This window comes from Zonotrichia leucophrys, chromosome 14, assembly GCF_028769735.1.
Source record: "Zonotrichia leucophrys gambelii isolate GWCS_2022_RI chromosome 14, RI_Zleu_2.0, whole genome shotgun sequence".
NCBI classification, from domain to species: domain Eukaryota; kingdom Metazoa; phylum Chordata; class Aves; order Passeriformes; family Passerellidae; genus Zonotrichia; species Zonotrichia leucophrys.
The window spans coordinates 8,023,078-8,039,700 of record NC_088184.1 but is presented as its reverse complement, the minus strand read 5'-3'; the positions used below and the strand labels follow the sequence as shown (position 1 = coordinate 8,039,700).

The 16,623-nt window shown below is 43.2% G+C and overlaps 1 protein-coding gene and 1 long non-coding RNA gene across 8 annotated transcripts in view; both read right to left on the bottom strand.

Moving 5' to 3' along the window:
- The window catches only part of XYLT1 (xylosyltransferase 1), a 174,979-nt gene extending 168,281 nt beyond the window's left edge, over positions 1-6,698 (bottom strand). For 4 of the 7 annotated variants that reach the window (XM_064725398.1, XM_064725399.1, XM_064725400.1 and 1 more), the window contains exon 1: positions 6,477-6,698. In XM_064725398.1, coding sequence (XP_064581468.1) covers positions 6,477-6,698 — 222 coding nt within the window. Of the gene's footprint in view, positions 1-1,413; positions 1,486-6,476 lie in introns of those variants that run through there. The other 3 variants (XM_064725403.1, XM_064725405.1, XM_064725404.1) reach the window with 3 other exon arrangements.
- A 1,262-nt stretch (positions 6,699-7,960) lies between these two features.
- Positions 7,961-15,896, bottom strand: LOC135453910 (uncharacterized). Its single transcript, XR_010441994.1, has 3 exons — positions 15,788-15,896; positions 14,599-14,779; positions 7,961-8,098 (listed from the first exon to the last, which is right to left on the bottom strand). It is a non-coding gene; the product is annotated as an uncharacterized LOC135453910 (long non-coding RNA).
- Positions 15,897-16,623: the final 727 nt, after the last annotated feature.

Here is a 16,623-nt window from a genome sequence, read left to right as displayed (position 1 = left end):
CCCTTGGAACTGCTAGGCTTAAACTCCAGTCATACACACCAGAACCCACGTGCCCTCCGAGTATCCACACAGGGATGCTCCTCCCTCTGCCCAAATCAGACATCCCATCAGCCCAAGCCAAAAGAAAAAAATACAGGACATTGTATTCCAATTAAAGAGTCACTGCAAAAGCTTCAGTGAAGTGCCAGGTCTAATTTTGACACTATAAAGAAAAATCAGGAAGCATTTGATTAAAATTAATCCTTGAGGTTATGTAATTTGACTATTGCTACAAATTAAGATCACTTCATGCTTCCATTGTACTCCTGGCCCTTCAGCAAGCACTAATAAGATGCCAAATCACAGATCATGGACCTCCAATGCTGAAAGCAAGAAGAAATATTTTGAAAAATGTTTCTGAATAGAGCCAAAACACGTGGCAGGTAATGAGGGCCTTTTACACCAAAATGTACCCATTTTGCAAGAGCTGACATGAAGTAAATGGAATTTGTACATCCCCTGTACAACAGCTGGTCTTCTCTTGCTAAAAAATTAAAATGCTTCTATTTCAAAGGGAACATCTGCAAAATCCCATCACACATTAAGGAATATAAACACAACACAACAAAAAATACGCCAGTGGCCTGGAAAAGGCTTCAGATCCATCTCATGTAACACATTCCTGCAGAGAAGATGCTTAACAAGATAACTGCTGCAGGAGCCCAACAGCCTAATCTGGCTCTAATACTCCCCTTAAATGATGCATACATTACTTCTCTTGCTGCAAAGATTTGTTTGTTTTATTAATGCATGCCTTGTTAAGTGCTAAGACTTTGCAAAAATGATTATGCACCTTCCAGCTGCAGATGAATTGTCTCCCCCCTTTGCCATTACTAAATGATGAGTTGTCTCCATTCTCCTTCTCAATTGTTATTAAAGCCATATTACAGCATGATTAAGCTCTTGATATTAAGTAAAACTGTATTTAACAGTCAAGTCAGTACTATGGACCCATTCTCTAAGAAATATATCATTTTTGGTCACATAATAGCTTGATGCTATTCATTTTATTCACAATGCAAAGTACCTTAACTCAGCAGTTTTACTGAGCCTGGTGTACTAAAGTGAGACTCAGTTTCCAGAGATTGATTCATTCTGGACTGAAGTTTAACACACAAATTATTAGCTCACATTAAGCTTCTTCGAACTTCTCAGGTCTGGAAATTTTTCTGAAAACCAGTTTTTCCCTCATTTCCCATGTTCAGATTAAATTACTGATCCCACAGGTCTACATCAAGATACTTAGAGTAGAATATGTTTACATAGGTACAATCTGATTGTGTCTACATACATAGAACCTATATATTCACTGATTGAAACAAAAAGGATAAACCAGTGGTGGGATAGTGTTATCTTATTACAAAAGTTCCATACCTTCTTGGTGATTTCTCATGGACAGCTCCTCACAGCACTGACACCTTCTTCTTCACAGCCCGGCCAACAAACTCCAACAACTCTCCTCACCCAGCTCACCCACTCTTTATAGCACTCATCCTCATTGGACACAGCTGTGCCCTGTTAAGGGCAGGCCTGGTCCTAATTGTTGGTAGTTAGCACAGCTGCAACTCTTCAGAGGTGATATTACCTGCTGCACTATCTTTAGTTTCTTACATTCTATCCCCCCACAGGATAGTTCCTTTTGAAAACTCATTTGTTTTATGGAGCTCAACAGCTTATTTGACACTTAAGTGCAGCTCTGCAGAGTGAACTGCCAGGGACTACAGTGGCTCTTCCAGCAGTAGCCCCGTTCCTCACCCATGGCAGGGTGAGCTGCCACCCCTGTGCAAAGCTGAGCTTTAGCACTGGTGCTGCACTGAAAGCTGTGCTCCATCCAGAAACTCACTGGTCCTGCACCTCCCACACGGATGCTCAGCACAGGGAAGGTCCAGGCTGTGTGTTTGTTTCTGGCAAAACAGAGCTGGGAATCCACCTGCACAATCTAAACATTCCAGGGGCAAATACACTTCAAAAGAAAACCCTCATTTCCAAACCTGAAAGAATCTCAAGTTTTTATGTGATGCACAAGGTGAATCTGCCCTGGTCTTACTGTGGGGAAAGGCTGGGGGAAATAATTGATGGATGAACCTTAGAGAAAGTGGAATAAAGTAGAGAAAGTGGAGTAAACCCCTCCTGGGTTTTCTTTCCTGTATGATTCCCATGGTGTTTTCCAGCATTAGAGTTGCTGCTGCTTTGCTGCTAGCTACAACAACTGATCCCAGTTTTTATAACCCTTAGCATGGAGCAGAGCAGCTCCTGGATGCCTTTCCTAGTTCCAGTAGCCAACAGGGATTACAGAGTTTAGGCACACGTTGTAATTACTTTTTGCTTCTTGCATCTTTAACCTGGTGGAGCTCAGCATGAATCACCAGGAGGTGACAAGGAAGGAAAAAGCAGGAAAACACAGGCTTGAGCACATTCATCTGATCAACCCATGGAGCACCCAGCCTCACTCTCCACTCTGCCAGGAGAAGGAGAAACACCACATTTCCTACTACAGGTATGAAATGAAGGAGAGGCACTGGTGATCCTCAGGACTGTCATCCCTGGCTTAACTTTTTCTTGGAATTAAAACTGCTCACTGACCCCAAACACACTTTCTTTTCATTCTACAGCTCTCAACATTTTGAGCTATCGATATGTTTGGCTCCTTTGACAGCTTCATGCTGAAAGAAACACACCATTGCTTTAAAAGAACACACAAAATTTCAGACTGAAGAAATGCTTTGATCCCACACCAGCAGGCAAGAGCTGTATTTCACTGAACTGACAGTAAGAGTGCCCTGGCATTTCTGCTTTATGGCCAAACAGGCAGCAGTGCAAAGCCAAGGCTAGCAGGAGGCACAAAGGAGCAGCACGTACCCACAGACAGTGCCTTCAACCCCCAGTTCTGAGGCAGGGGCCACAGCTGGGCAGCACAAGTGCATCCCTGTGATGCTCAACAGCCTGTCAGTGCAACATCACAGCAGCAGATGCTCCGCTGTCACGTCCCTCTCATCCTCAGCAGCCCCAAAGCAGAGATTTGCATCCCATTTTCTGCCTTTGGGCTCCCAACACACACCATCCACCAGCCCTTTCCACCATCAGCAGGCTGCACTAAGGAAATCCAAGGCTGAGCAGCATGCTTACAGTGTTTTCACAAAAAGCTGTTGCACGCTTTCCAAAGATAAAGACCCTCCCATAAAAATCAACCCATTCTCAGAAGGGAGCTTAATTCTTCTGTGCTTTTGACACTTGAGTTGTGCCTCATGAATAAAGCTTGAGCAAGGGGTGCAGCTGCCAGAACAGTTGCAAGTACACACTGAAATCCGTGCTAACCATACAGCTGATACTTTAGAAGTATCTATAAGCTGATTTAATTAAATATGGAACAACTGCAGGAAACTGCTTATGACTAATGAAAGCTCCAGGTGTAGCTGGTCAGGGGATCTAGCACAGTGAGTGTTTTCAGTTGCAAAATTGCTCAATTCAAAATTGTTTCTTCCTGCCAAGTTGGCAATTCCCATTCAATTACATGCAGGTACAGTGGCAAACCTTTTACTACAGTACAATGTTATTTTATCTACCAAATGATAGTGCTTATTGCACATATCTGACAGCACTTAATAAAAATCTAAATATATGTTAAACACCTGATTTAAAGGATTATGTTTCTTTTCCCACAGATACAAATTACCAAATCCTCACACTACTTATGTCTAACTCAGTAAAGTAAAATAGGGACCTCCATTTCAGTCTTTGACACAGGACTGAGACAAATTAAAAACAAGATAAATAAAAGCACTGTAGCCTCATATGGCAACTTTCAGACATAGGTTTGAAAAGCACTGTCTTCTGCCAGGAGTCCAAAATCTGGTTTGCATAACTATTTAGTATAAAGGCTCACATAAGGGTAGTTAACAGGGCAAGTGAAAAAAGTACAAAAACCATGATCAAGTACCACATTACAGATGAACATTTAGCAGCATTTCAAAAACATACCCCTCAAAATGCATTAAAACTCATCATTCCACTCACAGACCAAAGACACATGGAAATTAATACTATTTTTGGTTAAAATGCAAGACTGAGAATTCTTTGAAAAATCCTTGGAGGGCCCCTCAGATGCGCTTAACCCAAGACATGTGGATATAATGGAACCACTGTATTCACACCAGCCAGCTTCTCCAGCTGTTGCAAAACAATTTGACATACACAAACTATGGGAAACTCGGAATGAGAAGGATACTAACTTTGCTTGGATATTACATAAATTGCATTCTAATGTGCAAACAACGCAACAGGAAAAAAAAAATCTTCCTTTGCATAGATGATACACAATTCCATTTCTCAGAGATTCTCCTCGTGAACCGAGTCAGAAATCACAACTGGTAACATAGGCAAGGCTGGTAACTTCACTGACCAATTTAACACAGGTGGCAAGTTTTTAAGGCAGAAGGCTGCACAAAGACAATTTCCCTATCACTTTTCCACCAAGCACACGTTGCAGTTGATAGATGAATACTTAAGTGTGCGGTTTTGTATTCTGACAAAGTAACTTTAAGGATGGCGGCCCCTTCCCGGTGAGCAGGCTAAGCAAAACCACAAGTACCATAAAGTCATCTTGAAGAAGCCTTGCCAAATCACCTCTACACAAAGTGTTGTTAAGTGCTGCCACTTGCTTTGAGCATTGTTGCCCTTTATTTTTTTAATATCAAAGTCAGACATTGTGGCACAGCCCAGTGTGATCCATACCAGTCATTTAGATAATGAGGAGAAAATAGGTGCACTCAGCATGTGTTTTAAAGCATGTTTTCCATTCAGAACCCCAGTGCTCCATCTTTAGGTCTCTGATCAAAACTGTATGCAAAAGGCATGATTCATAACTGCCAGCATCAAAACACTCACATTCAGCGTCTGCCTGTGGCCAGCACGGAAACAATGAGCTCTCGACCCGAACCCAGAACCCGTTCCAGCGCATCCAGGGCAAACTGGACACTGTGCCAGGACATTGGTAGGACAATTGCCTAGAGTACACGTTCCAACACAGCCCTGAGCCCACAGCAGAGGATCATTTCCTAGAAAGTCTGGGGAGCTGGAAGCGGGGCTGAAGCTCCAGGTGCAGCCTGCCCTCTCCCGGCCCCCTGCCTGCCCAGGTAACAGCGTCTGCCAACCTTGGCAACCCACAGTGGAGAGATCAGGAAGGAAAAGCTGGACAAGACTGAGATGAAAGCATAAATGACTTGATTGATTAATGGACAGGAAAAGAGGCAGAGGGCAAGGTGATAGAGGAAAAATAGTGGAGCTTAAATAGCTACATTTATGAACACAGCAAATACCAAGATAAGATTATGTGTAGAAACAAAAACTGAATTCAGTAAACTAGAATTTTTAACTTTCACATCTAGAAAGCAGAGCAGGATCAGCACTCAGTGGATGGGTACGTACTACAAGCTGTCCCAAACGTTAGTGATGGAGTACTCGTGTGCTGGGAGCTCAGCTCTTTGCAGCCTTTTCAGGCCAAACCACTCACTGCAATTTACAATGGTAAATCACCTCTGTGCCCCAAGTTCCTGCTTTCTCTCTCAAGGATGTAAACAAAAATAGAGAAACCGACAAAACTAAACATGCACTTCCAGAGGCATCACGTACTTAATGTAAGCCTACTGCTGAAAGAATAAAATGAAAACCGAAGGAAGCTTCTCCTGAGCTGGAGAATAATGGTACTGGTGTTACATCTCTGAGGTTTGCAAGAACATTGTTAATTTGCTTTTTCACATGCCTAATAGAAAATTTAAAAATAGAAAATTCAAAAATAGAAAATTCAAAAATAGAAAATTCAAAAATAGAAAACTCAACTGGCAATAGAGCCAGATCTGCAACTCCCTCTGGTTTCAGGCCTGAGACATTTGAATGAAAACCGGAGAGTTTGCAAAAGAATGAGATAAAAGACAAGGTCCTCATCCTGTGTGGGCACAGTTTCGGTGTCCCTGAGTTGTCAGCGGTTAATAAAATGATTGCGTTACATTTCACTGCCCGTCACCTCCCGGGCCTGTTAGAGCTCTGCCATAAAGAATAGCCCCTGTGCGCTTTTCCGTGTGGAAAAAGCAAAGTAGCACTGAAACAAACCCCCAGGACGGTGTGGGGCAGGCGGCTCTCCCGCGAACTTCGGGGATGCTGGGATGCCCGCGGCAGGCAGCGCGGGCAATGGGACGAGAGATGCCGCTCCCGGGGAAGGGAGAGGATCCCACGGATGCATTTTCCGCCTCTGCCCCGCGGCCCCCCGGGCGCTGCCCCGGGCCAGGGCAGGACCGGCCCCGCACCGCGGCACCTGCGGGAGGCGCCCACGCGGGAGCGGGAACGCGAGCCCCGGGGCGGCTGCCCCGAGTTGCCCGCGCCGCAGCCCCGGCAGAAGTGCCGCCAGACGCCGAGAGACACCGCCGCTCCCGCTCCCCGCCTACCAGCGCCTTGCCGTGCGGGGCGGCGGGTCCGCGCCGCTGCGGCTGCCCGCGCTGCTCTCCGCCGCGGTCTCGCTTCTCGCGGCCGCCGCGCTGCTCCTCGCCGGCGTCGAGGGAGGAGAAATTCCAGACGAGGAGGGTCTGCAGGAGCAGCACGGTGAGCGCCGCCACCAGCGCCGAGCGGGAGCGCCGCGCCAGCCGCCGGGCGCACGGAGCCGCCACCATCTTCGCTGCTGCTGCCGCCGCCACGCTCCCGAGAGCCGCCGCATCCGCCGCGGCACCGAGTTTTCAGCCGGGCAGAGCCAGACGTCAGCAGGAGGAGGGCGGAGGTGGGGAAGGAGGGAGGGGGGAAGGAGGAGGAGGTGTTCGCGGCGCGTGGGGATGGGGGAAGCCGGCGGGGAGCCCTGGCGGCGCGGCAGCCCGCGGCCGGGCCGGCCCGGGGCCAGGGGTGGGGTTGGCGGAGGAAGAGGAAGGAGGAGGAGGGTGGGCTGGAGGCGGAGGAGGAGCGGTGCGGGGGCTCGGCGGGCCCGGCGCTGCGTGAGGGGAAGGGGCCGGGGCGGGGCGGTGGCGGCTCCCGGCGGGCGGGAGGGAGGGGGCGGCCGGCGGCGGGCGGGCGGTGACTGCCATCTTCTGAGGGAGCGCGGCCTCACCGCGCCGGGCCGCGGCACCTGGCGGGCGGCAGCCCCCGCCTGCGCACCGCTCACCGGCTGAAAGGGCCCCGATTTCCCCAGGCTAAGGTGATGTTTAGGTTTTTTTTGTTTTTCTTTTCTGAATCAGAAGGGTCCCTGGCATCATCTCACCTCAGCGGATTGAGAGCGAGAGCAAGGTGCAGCACCTCCGCAGCCCGGTGAGGTCCGCACGGACCTGGCTCAAGGCGGCTGTAGCTGAATGCCCAGTGTCTCAAAAAGTGAACATAACGGACGGGTTCAGCTGCCTTTTCCTCCCGTACTGATATTGGCTTTCTAATCTGAGAGATCTCATTATCTGATGATGGGACTGAAGTAGGGAGGTTTTTTTAATCTGCCTGCATGGTGCTTCTTTTTCTAAGCCTAATTCCACTTTACAAACCAAATCCAAAAGTAAAAAATATTATCTCCTGGTAAGAACAGTTGCTTTTTAAAATGACAGCCAGGTAGGATTTGCACAGACCAGCGGGATTTTGTTTCCATTGGAAGTGCTTTAGTTTCTGATCTGAAGAAAATGAAGCAACTAATAAGATTCAGGAGCATCCTTTATTAAGAGAATTTTCCTAATGATCCAGTGAGGCTGCAAATAAAGTTTTACAGGCGGTATCTTTCCTTGCAACATTTCACAAGCAGATGAAGCACGTGTCAGTTTCAAGGAGTGCCACTCCCTGAGTATCACTGACTGCAAAGCATCTCTAAAACAGAGAGGTCAAAATACATCATTAGCAACTTCCAGGAAAGTCAGCCCTGAAAGACTCCTCCTGTGTGACAGCAGAGCATCGTCTGGCTGACCTTCCATTCATGCACTGGAACCGTGTCCCATTTTTGCCAGCTGGGGTGATGGCAGAGAGCCCATGATAACAAATTTTGACAGTGTCAGGCTTCCACACTAGTTGCACATACACCAGATTTGCTGGTCCCACAGTACAGTGAAGTGAGCTGTTAGAACAAAGAAATGAGAAAGGCTCAAAGTGTTCCTGAATATTCTGACAGGTTCTGCACAACTTGGGAAGATGATGGATAATTTTTATTCCGAACTATCAAATAATTGGGCATTATAAACACAGTCAAGCAAATTTGCTGACAAATATAAGGTAAAAGCATCTTCCATTTGGGATTAAGTGATTTTGTCTTCAAAAAGAAGTTATGGTCCTAGTAAATGATTGCTCCCTGAAGCCTTCTCTTGGGCTTGTAGATGGCAGGAGGTGCTCATGGTGCCAGAAAAGAAACAGACTCTGAACAGGCCAAATGACCAAGCATTCCTAAGAGCCTCAGGACCTGATTCCAATCCTGCACACCTCATAGGGAAATGAGAGACTCATCCCCATGGATACCCTAAAATGGCTAAAAGCCCTAACAGCAACATTCAAGGCAGGCAATACCTCAGCACAGGGCAACACTGCTTTCTATAAAAGGAGCACAGCAGTAGTTGTGATGAACTTGTGATCCATAGTTCTTAAAATTTTTATGACCTATTGGAAAATTTCCTCCAGATTTTATGGGGTAACATATATGCTGGAAAATGTCTCAGGGTGTTCCTAATCTCTGTATACAATTACTGTGACTGATAGGGCAGTGAGGAACAGCAGTGCATGCTCAGTCTCACACATGTCCTACTGAAAGCCCTTCTGGAGAGAAGATTTGTATCCAAACCACAATAATTTATAGGCCATAAAGATCTGAGTCTTCAGTGTAAAATCAGCCCTGTGTATGGGTGGGAGCCCCAGCATGAGACACTTCTGCACTGACAGAAAAAGCAGAGCTGAGAGAGGAACAGACTCCTCCTTCAACATCCTCCTTTCCCCATATTTAGAGACATGTAAAATCTGGAAAGGACATTACAGTAGGTATGACATTCATTTTTGAAACTGTGGTATAACCAATGGCCACTAACTGTTCAAAACATCCTTCTTCTGAGCTAAAGAAAACAGCCAAATAGAAGGAAGAGAATATAACTAATAACTTACTTTTTTCTTGTATTGATTCAAACTAAAAAGGGGAAATGGCAAGGTTGAGCATCTTGAGAATATGAAGATGGAAAAAAAAAATCACAGAAACTGAAGAAATGAACTGTACCAATCCAAAGAACAAAATAAACTCAGAAATTGCATAAAAGTGTTAAATTAATTTTCTTATTATAACATTTATGAATAATGGCAGATTGACTGAGCTGTGTTGCATCAGAAAATATTTAATCAGGTTACACAGAAGACACTTGAGAGAGTTACCACTGAAAATTCCCCATGTTAGGTGAAAATTAGTATCTAGCACAAAGTTTATAAGAGAAAAACCAGATTTGACTCTTATATAAGTATTATGTTGGTTGCACATAACTGTCAAAGAGATGGTGTTTTAAGCACAGGTAGCAACTGGGACTGGGCTAATTTGCTCTAAAATCCCAAGACAATTGATTTAAATATTTTTTTGCCACTGCACAGGTATGTAAATTCAGTGTGGGCGTGTTTGAGAAGTGGAGGGTATCAATCTTGCCTACTTAAAATGATGTAATAAAGGAACCATACTCAGTTCCATTTTAGTCTGATCTACTTTGCTAGATTTGCCTATCCTGTTATAAAAAAAATTGTTTCCTCCTCCTAACAGTGTAAATACAGTCTAAAATTGCATCAAGTAACCAGACTTTGTACAAAGAAATAAGTGAAGTTGGGAGCAGTGTTAATAAGCAATATCCTTTGCTCTACTTTGCAGAGCTTATGGTCCATCTGGTGAACAAACACTGCAGGCTTATCTGAACTCCAACTCACAGCCTGACTCATCGGCGGCGCCGAAGCACATTCTGTAATCACTGGAAGACTAAGTTATTTCAGAGTGAAGATTAGCATTTTTCTTAAAAACAGTCAAGTCCTTATCACACCAAAATTTAGATTTTGGATTTGTGTTATGAGATGAAGGGGAAAAAGGTGAATGAACTGATTTGTCCAAGAATGGGTATGTCTAAAATACTCAGTCTTAGAATCTGTGAAGAATACAGAACAAATAGCAAATTTGTGTATATTCCTATGATATCAAAAAAAAAAATCACAGCACCTAAGGAATGTGCTTTAGGAATAGAAAAGGTTGGAAATAGGCCATGAGAGTGTTTAATGAGTAATCTGCAGTAGCAATGTCATCTGAAGACTGGGTTTCTTTCCTGAAGTGACAAAGTCTTACTTTTTTTTTCCTTCCATCACTACCAGAACAACACAAGACTTCTAATCCCTTTAGTGCATATGGAGAACACAGACCTTTTCCCTGGGAGTCTGTTGGTCTTACTAGTCTAAGCATGAAATCTGAAAGAACAAAACAGGGTAAGGAATTACTCCCTGAGAATTTCACCATCTCACACTACAGGTCACTGCCTGCTCTGCAACAAGTTCCCAAAACATTGCTTTTAGTTTTTAAACACTGGTATATTGCTAGACTTAAAAGGTAGAGGAAGTGTATTTTGATTTTTTTGGAACCACAGAACCACCATTAACTTCATGTTCTGCAATTCAGTCACTCTATGGTTTACATGTGTGTTCTTCACCACTCAGGTATCCTGTACCGTGGATGTGCACTCTTTCCTATTCTCATAAACAAAACCAAGATTCTTTGCCAGGTACTCATATCAGGCTACCCTCCAATTGGGTTATAAAATTCAGGTTCTCTCTTATGTGTATGGACAGAACTAAAGTCAAAGGAGATGTGATCACTGCATGCAAGAAATGCCTTCCATTCTGAAACCTTGAGATTCCAGCAAACATTTCTTAATCCACTCCAGTTTCATTTTGCCACATCACAAATGCAAACTCTGGTCTGGCGTCAATGAATATGCAAAAGCCAAATTTTTGACACCAGCGTTTCACTCTGGTAACACTGTCTATAAATTATCAACTAAACATACTGTGTCAGGATTCAAAGACAACAAAAGCAGGTTCTATGTTCAGTTTGTATGAAATACCTGATATGGATGTGGAATGTACATTACACCTTCCTTCTGAGAGATAAATTTAGTTCAGGATCTTGGCATATGCTCCACTTCAGGAAGTGAAGGAAAATGGAAGAATTATTCCCTTCACCATCACATTAAAGCATCCCTTTTTCTTTACAATCTCTTGCATATAAAACCTTTTACTATCAATGAGGGGAAATGGCTGTAGATGCACTTTATATACAGCCCTCCATGTTGTGACAGCTTTTTCTTTCAGCCAGTGGTCGAGGATAATCACGGAAGGATTACCCATCTGTTCTTGCCATGTGGCATTCTGTCTCAGTGAGGAGATACTGCAGTTCACAGCTTCCTGCAGTTCTTTTTTTTTTTTTTTTTCTGATGTTCTCTCATTAACTAAAAATTGTTTTATTATCCATCTGATTTGCTAAGTTGGAAAGTCTGGAAGACTCATGAAGGTGACCTACTTTGGATTATCTAAATTAGAACTAACCACTGCCTGTTGCATAAATAATTTTGTTTAGATGCAGAAGGTTTCTTTGGCTTGGGCTTCCATCCTAGGTTTTGCTTTTTTTTCTGTCCACTTCATGGAAAAAGACAAGTGGTACACAAAGGAAGGTAACCAGAGGAGAAGAGATGGAATAAACAGACTTTTTCACTGAGTGACTTTGTAGGTTGTGTTTACATGAATAGCCAGTTTTTCAGAACACCCAACAGTTTTTAGACTACATTTACTATGATGACATACCCGTGCAAAGTATATGTAGGGATTTATCCCAGTAATCACCTGGAACATGTTCTGTGTGTCTAAACTTCTACTGAGATATCACTATCACTTGCTGGTGGAAGAATAACTAGAAAGGAAACAAGGTTTTAAAGAAGATTTCAATAGTCTTTCATTTTTCCTAACACTGGAAAATACAGTATTTTAAAGACAAAGTTTTATTCTTAACCTCCTGATATGATACAAATTCATCTGTATGAAAGCTTGCTCTGAAAACATATCTGATTAAATAGTGTGACTGTTCTTCATAAACAGAGCCATTTTGTGGTAATTGATTTAATACAAGCTTTTCTGTCAGGAAACATTGTTTATGATGGTATGTCAAACCCAGCATTGGCAGCCTCAACAAATCATTTGCTACCACTGATGCACTCGTGTCCCTTGTACACACTGGGCAGTCCCACAGAGCAAAATGTGTCAGGTGGAGCTGGGACTCTTTACCAGTGTGTGACCGGGACATTTGCCTGAGCTTCTGCTTAAAGTCTCCAAACCCTTGGACAAAGCTTCCCAGGGCAGGGAGTGGGGAAAGTGCATTTCTGCCATTTTCCCTGGGAGAGGGGAACTGAACAGGTAGCCTGATTTCCTGCTGCAGTTTCTAACAGCTGAGCTGGCAAAAGAGTGTTTCAGCTTCCCTCTGACACTGGTCTGCCAACACCATGGGCTATGTGGGATATTAGAGAGCAAAGACAATTATACAAATTTAAGCAAACAAACTTGATAACTATCATTAATCTTTCTGTATTTAGAAAGTCATTAGCAAAAGCAGGTGCAAAAACCTGTTTGGCTGTAATTTGGATGCTACAAGAAAAGGAAGTTTTCAGACAAGGTATTTGATGTGCCTTAAAAGAAATACAGGTTGGTTTTTTTAAAGTAAGGCATTAGTCCATGTATGGCAAAGATGACTGTGTCATATATTTCATCTTCTGAGCTGGAAGGGACCCACAAGGATCATCAAGTCCACTCTTAAGTGAATGGCCCATACAGAGATCCAGCCCACAACCTTGGCACTATCAGCACTATGCTCTAGCCAACTGAGCTAATCCAGTGTTGATCTGTATGGTTTGGGCTTCATAATGATTTCTGCTTTGATGAACTTGAGGGCTGGGAGGAAAAAGAGCTGGTAAACCTATCTGTCCACATCAGCAACCTCACACAAAACACACCAGCTCCCTGCAATTAGCAGAGCCATGCTGCTGACCATGCCTGAGCAGAGCAGAGGCTGCTGTGCAGTGCTGGCTTGCACACACCTGTAATCAGTGGTTTGTGTGCTGGTGTGTCAGCCTGCAGCTGCACAAAGCAGCTGTGCATGGACATGGCCCACTTACAGCACAGTACAGCACATACTGCTGGAACCACTTTTAAGGAGGGCACGGTTTGGTGCCCACCATTGCAGCTCCATCAGTTTTTAAAATTGATACTCATCCCTCAATAGAAGCACTGTGGATGTGCTGACTCTTCAGTGGGGGCTGCTGGAGGCAGAGGCTGGTTTGCTCTGTGGTCTCACTGAGGGAGATACTAAATTTTGCTCTTTCTATTGCATTCAGGTCTGCCTTTTAAGATGGAGATTCTTACATGACTGCAGTTCTGCCTTTTGAATAGTACAGTTCTTGCCATGACAACTCAGTGCTGAAATTACTGGTTCCTTCCACCTGTTTCACTATTAAGTTGTGGGTATGACACACGTCTGACAACTCACCTGGAGAACATTCTGCTCCAAAAGGCCAGGAAGTGTTTGCCACTGTTGTGGTGGTGAGGTGATGTGCAGGAGACACCTGCTTGTGTAGTTCACATGCTGCATTGCAGAATTGTTCAAATACCTAAATGCCTCTATGCACAAAACCCAGGATATACAGGTATAGGCCTTTTGAATAGACAAGTAGATGCCATGAATTAAAGTGTAGCTCACAGAATACAGATTAGGGATTGGAATTTAAGTTGCAATACTTTGTCCCAGGACTGATCCTAAAAGGTGTTACATTTCTTGTACAGTCAGAGAAAATAAAGAAAAGAAATATTATTCAGTGAAGGGGAAAATAAGAAGACCCTAAGTGATTACACTGTGCTTTTAAAACAATTCAAGTATTCTCCAAATTACAGTATAAGATAAATTCTTCAGGAAGTCCATAGAACAAGTTATTTGTATACAGTGTGCAAGTTACCCTTAAGATCAAACAAAATGTTATGACGAATTTTAATCCAACTTCTGAATTGTAGTAAATTTTGACAACACACTTGCACAATCCATTTCAACACAATCTGCATTTTCAACAAGGTGACTCGTGTGACATGTGGCTCTTTTGCCCTGGGATGGCTTCCAGTATTGCAATTTGATGTAATAGTGGTGCATGCCTTTCTTGATTAGTGAAAGTTTTGAATTAGATCTTTCTTTTGCTGAAAAGTATTACAATAAAATATTTTATATCTCTCATGATGTAAATAAGCACCTGAAATTCCACATGTAAATTCAAGCTATTAGGTCTCAACCCAAGAAAGCACTTAATGACATTTATGGTCCCATTGAATTTGGGGACATATGCAAGGGCTTCATTCAAAACATGTACTTAGGAGCTTTGCTGAGTTAAGGCCTTACAAAATGATGCTATACAGAACAGCTACTATTCATAAAATATAATTTAGTGAATAAGGTAATTTGCTTGTTAGCCAAAAAAGAGGCTCTAGATTCCTTCTCAAAAAGTTATATACAGGCAGATGTCACATTGCTCTTACCTTCTTAACTTTGATCCTCCAGATTTACACAACTGTTGATGAGACTATAGCTGATCCTATACAATACTGAAACTTCTCAGATGGCCACATTCTTGCCTGGAAACTGAACCAACGAATTTGGTAGCTCATTCTGCTAGACGAGCTCCACTGGAACAGATTCTTACCTCAGACTTAGATTTACCTGAGGACATATGAAAAAAGCAAAGAGGATCTGTATAATTTAGCTTTAAGCCCCATGTAGTGAAGAAAAAGGCATATTATGCATTTCATGCATTATTCTCTACTTTGTGCTGTATATAATTGGCAGAGCTTTTCAGTGAAAAAACTATCTGGCCAAATTCTCAGAGCCTCATGCTCTGCAAAAAATCTGTCTTAAGTTAATCTATTTTAGGAGTAATATTCAAGTTGCCTGCACTCATATGAAAAATGTATTTAAAAAGGTCTAGAAGATACAATCTGCTATTTCTTGCCTGACTTTGTTCCCTGCTGTTGTTGGTCTCTCACGGGATTTCTTGCAGAGTGGTTAAGTGATCTATGCTGAGGTTTCAAAAGCAAAGATAATAGGAGTTCTATTCATGGGTTAAACACTTAGCTGCTTTAATACAAGATGTGTAGGAGCAGCCCCTAATGACATTCAAATCTTGTTATTGCTGTGCTTCAGTATAGTATATACTTGGTTTTGTGGCTGCAAGAAGCAATTGCCAGAGATGACTGTAAATCCTGAACAGCAAATAAATCCCAGCACATGATAAAAATGCCTGATTTTGCTCTTACAGCAGGGCATCTTTGGGCTTCACAGTGCTGGCTCCTGACTTACAGCAATGCAAGTGACCCAGAGCAGTCAGTGGCTGGTACCAGACCTACCCTGGGCTCTGGCTGCAGGGGCACCAGCTCTTAGCTTCACATTGGCTGAACATTTCTTACCCTGCTTTTGCAAAACACTGCTACCTGTTCTTAGAGTCTTGGCCATTCTCCTAAACGCAGTATTGTGACAAGCTCTGAGCATTCAGTATCTTTGAATCACATGTCCAACTTGCTTTTCTTATGTCCTCCAAGGCTTGCTAGCACTTTTCACCATTCCCTTGTGGAGATAATTCTACTGAAAACATTTACAGGAACACTACTACAGTTCCTCAAGCAAATTTGCCTGACATAGCTCGGACTATCCATTTATAAATTTTAAACTTACCTAGCTGGCTCTGTCAGAAGCCTATTAGGCAGCACTCTCACAAACTGCTCTCCTTTAGAACAGTGAAGACTGTTTGAGAATGGTGATCTTGTCCTCTGACACAGCTGGACTGGAAAGGAAGTGGAAATGACTGAAAACAGCAATCCCTCCCCGGGTATCTAAGTAATTGTGCAAAAGGGCTAAAAACCACTTAGTCTTACTATGGAGAAATGAAAATGAGCCCTCTGAATATGGAGAAACACTTTTGGCTCTGCTGTTCTTTGTCTCACATTGCCATTTGCTTCCTCTTCTAGACTAACCAGCAAAATATTACTGTTGACCAAGCACAAGTGTCACAGAAACAATTAAAAATCTTGTGGAGGAGAAAGTCCTGTATCCTTAACAGCCCTTGCTAAAAGTCAATGAACAAACCATCCAAGTCCTGCACCCAGCATGGGGTAACATTGAAAATGGTAAATTCTGTGACACAGCCTATCTGTGCTGTGTCATAATAGGAAAAAAAGAGAAATGAAAATATGCATTATATATCTTGGGACAATATTAGTAGATGTGCTCATGGCCTTTAACTATACATAAGACTGTTGCAAAGAGAAAAGCAATTAATTGTTCTGAGTTCAATTACAACAAGAAAATGTTTAGAAAGACATTAATAAAACTTCCTAGGCACTGTTAGGAAAATTTATGGAAGTTGTGAAGACTCCAAAAACAGTTTAGATGGATAAGCTGTTGGAATTGCTTCAGCGCTTCTGATTTTCCCCGAGGTCAAGATGAGTTTTCAGGATCCATTCCATCCCAATATGCTGCAATACTACAGAATGTGCTAGCAGGTAAAGCAA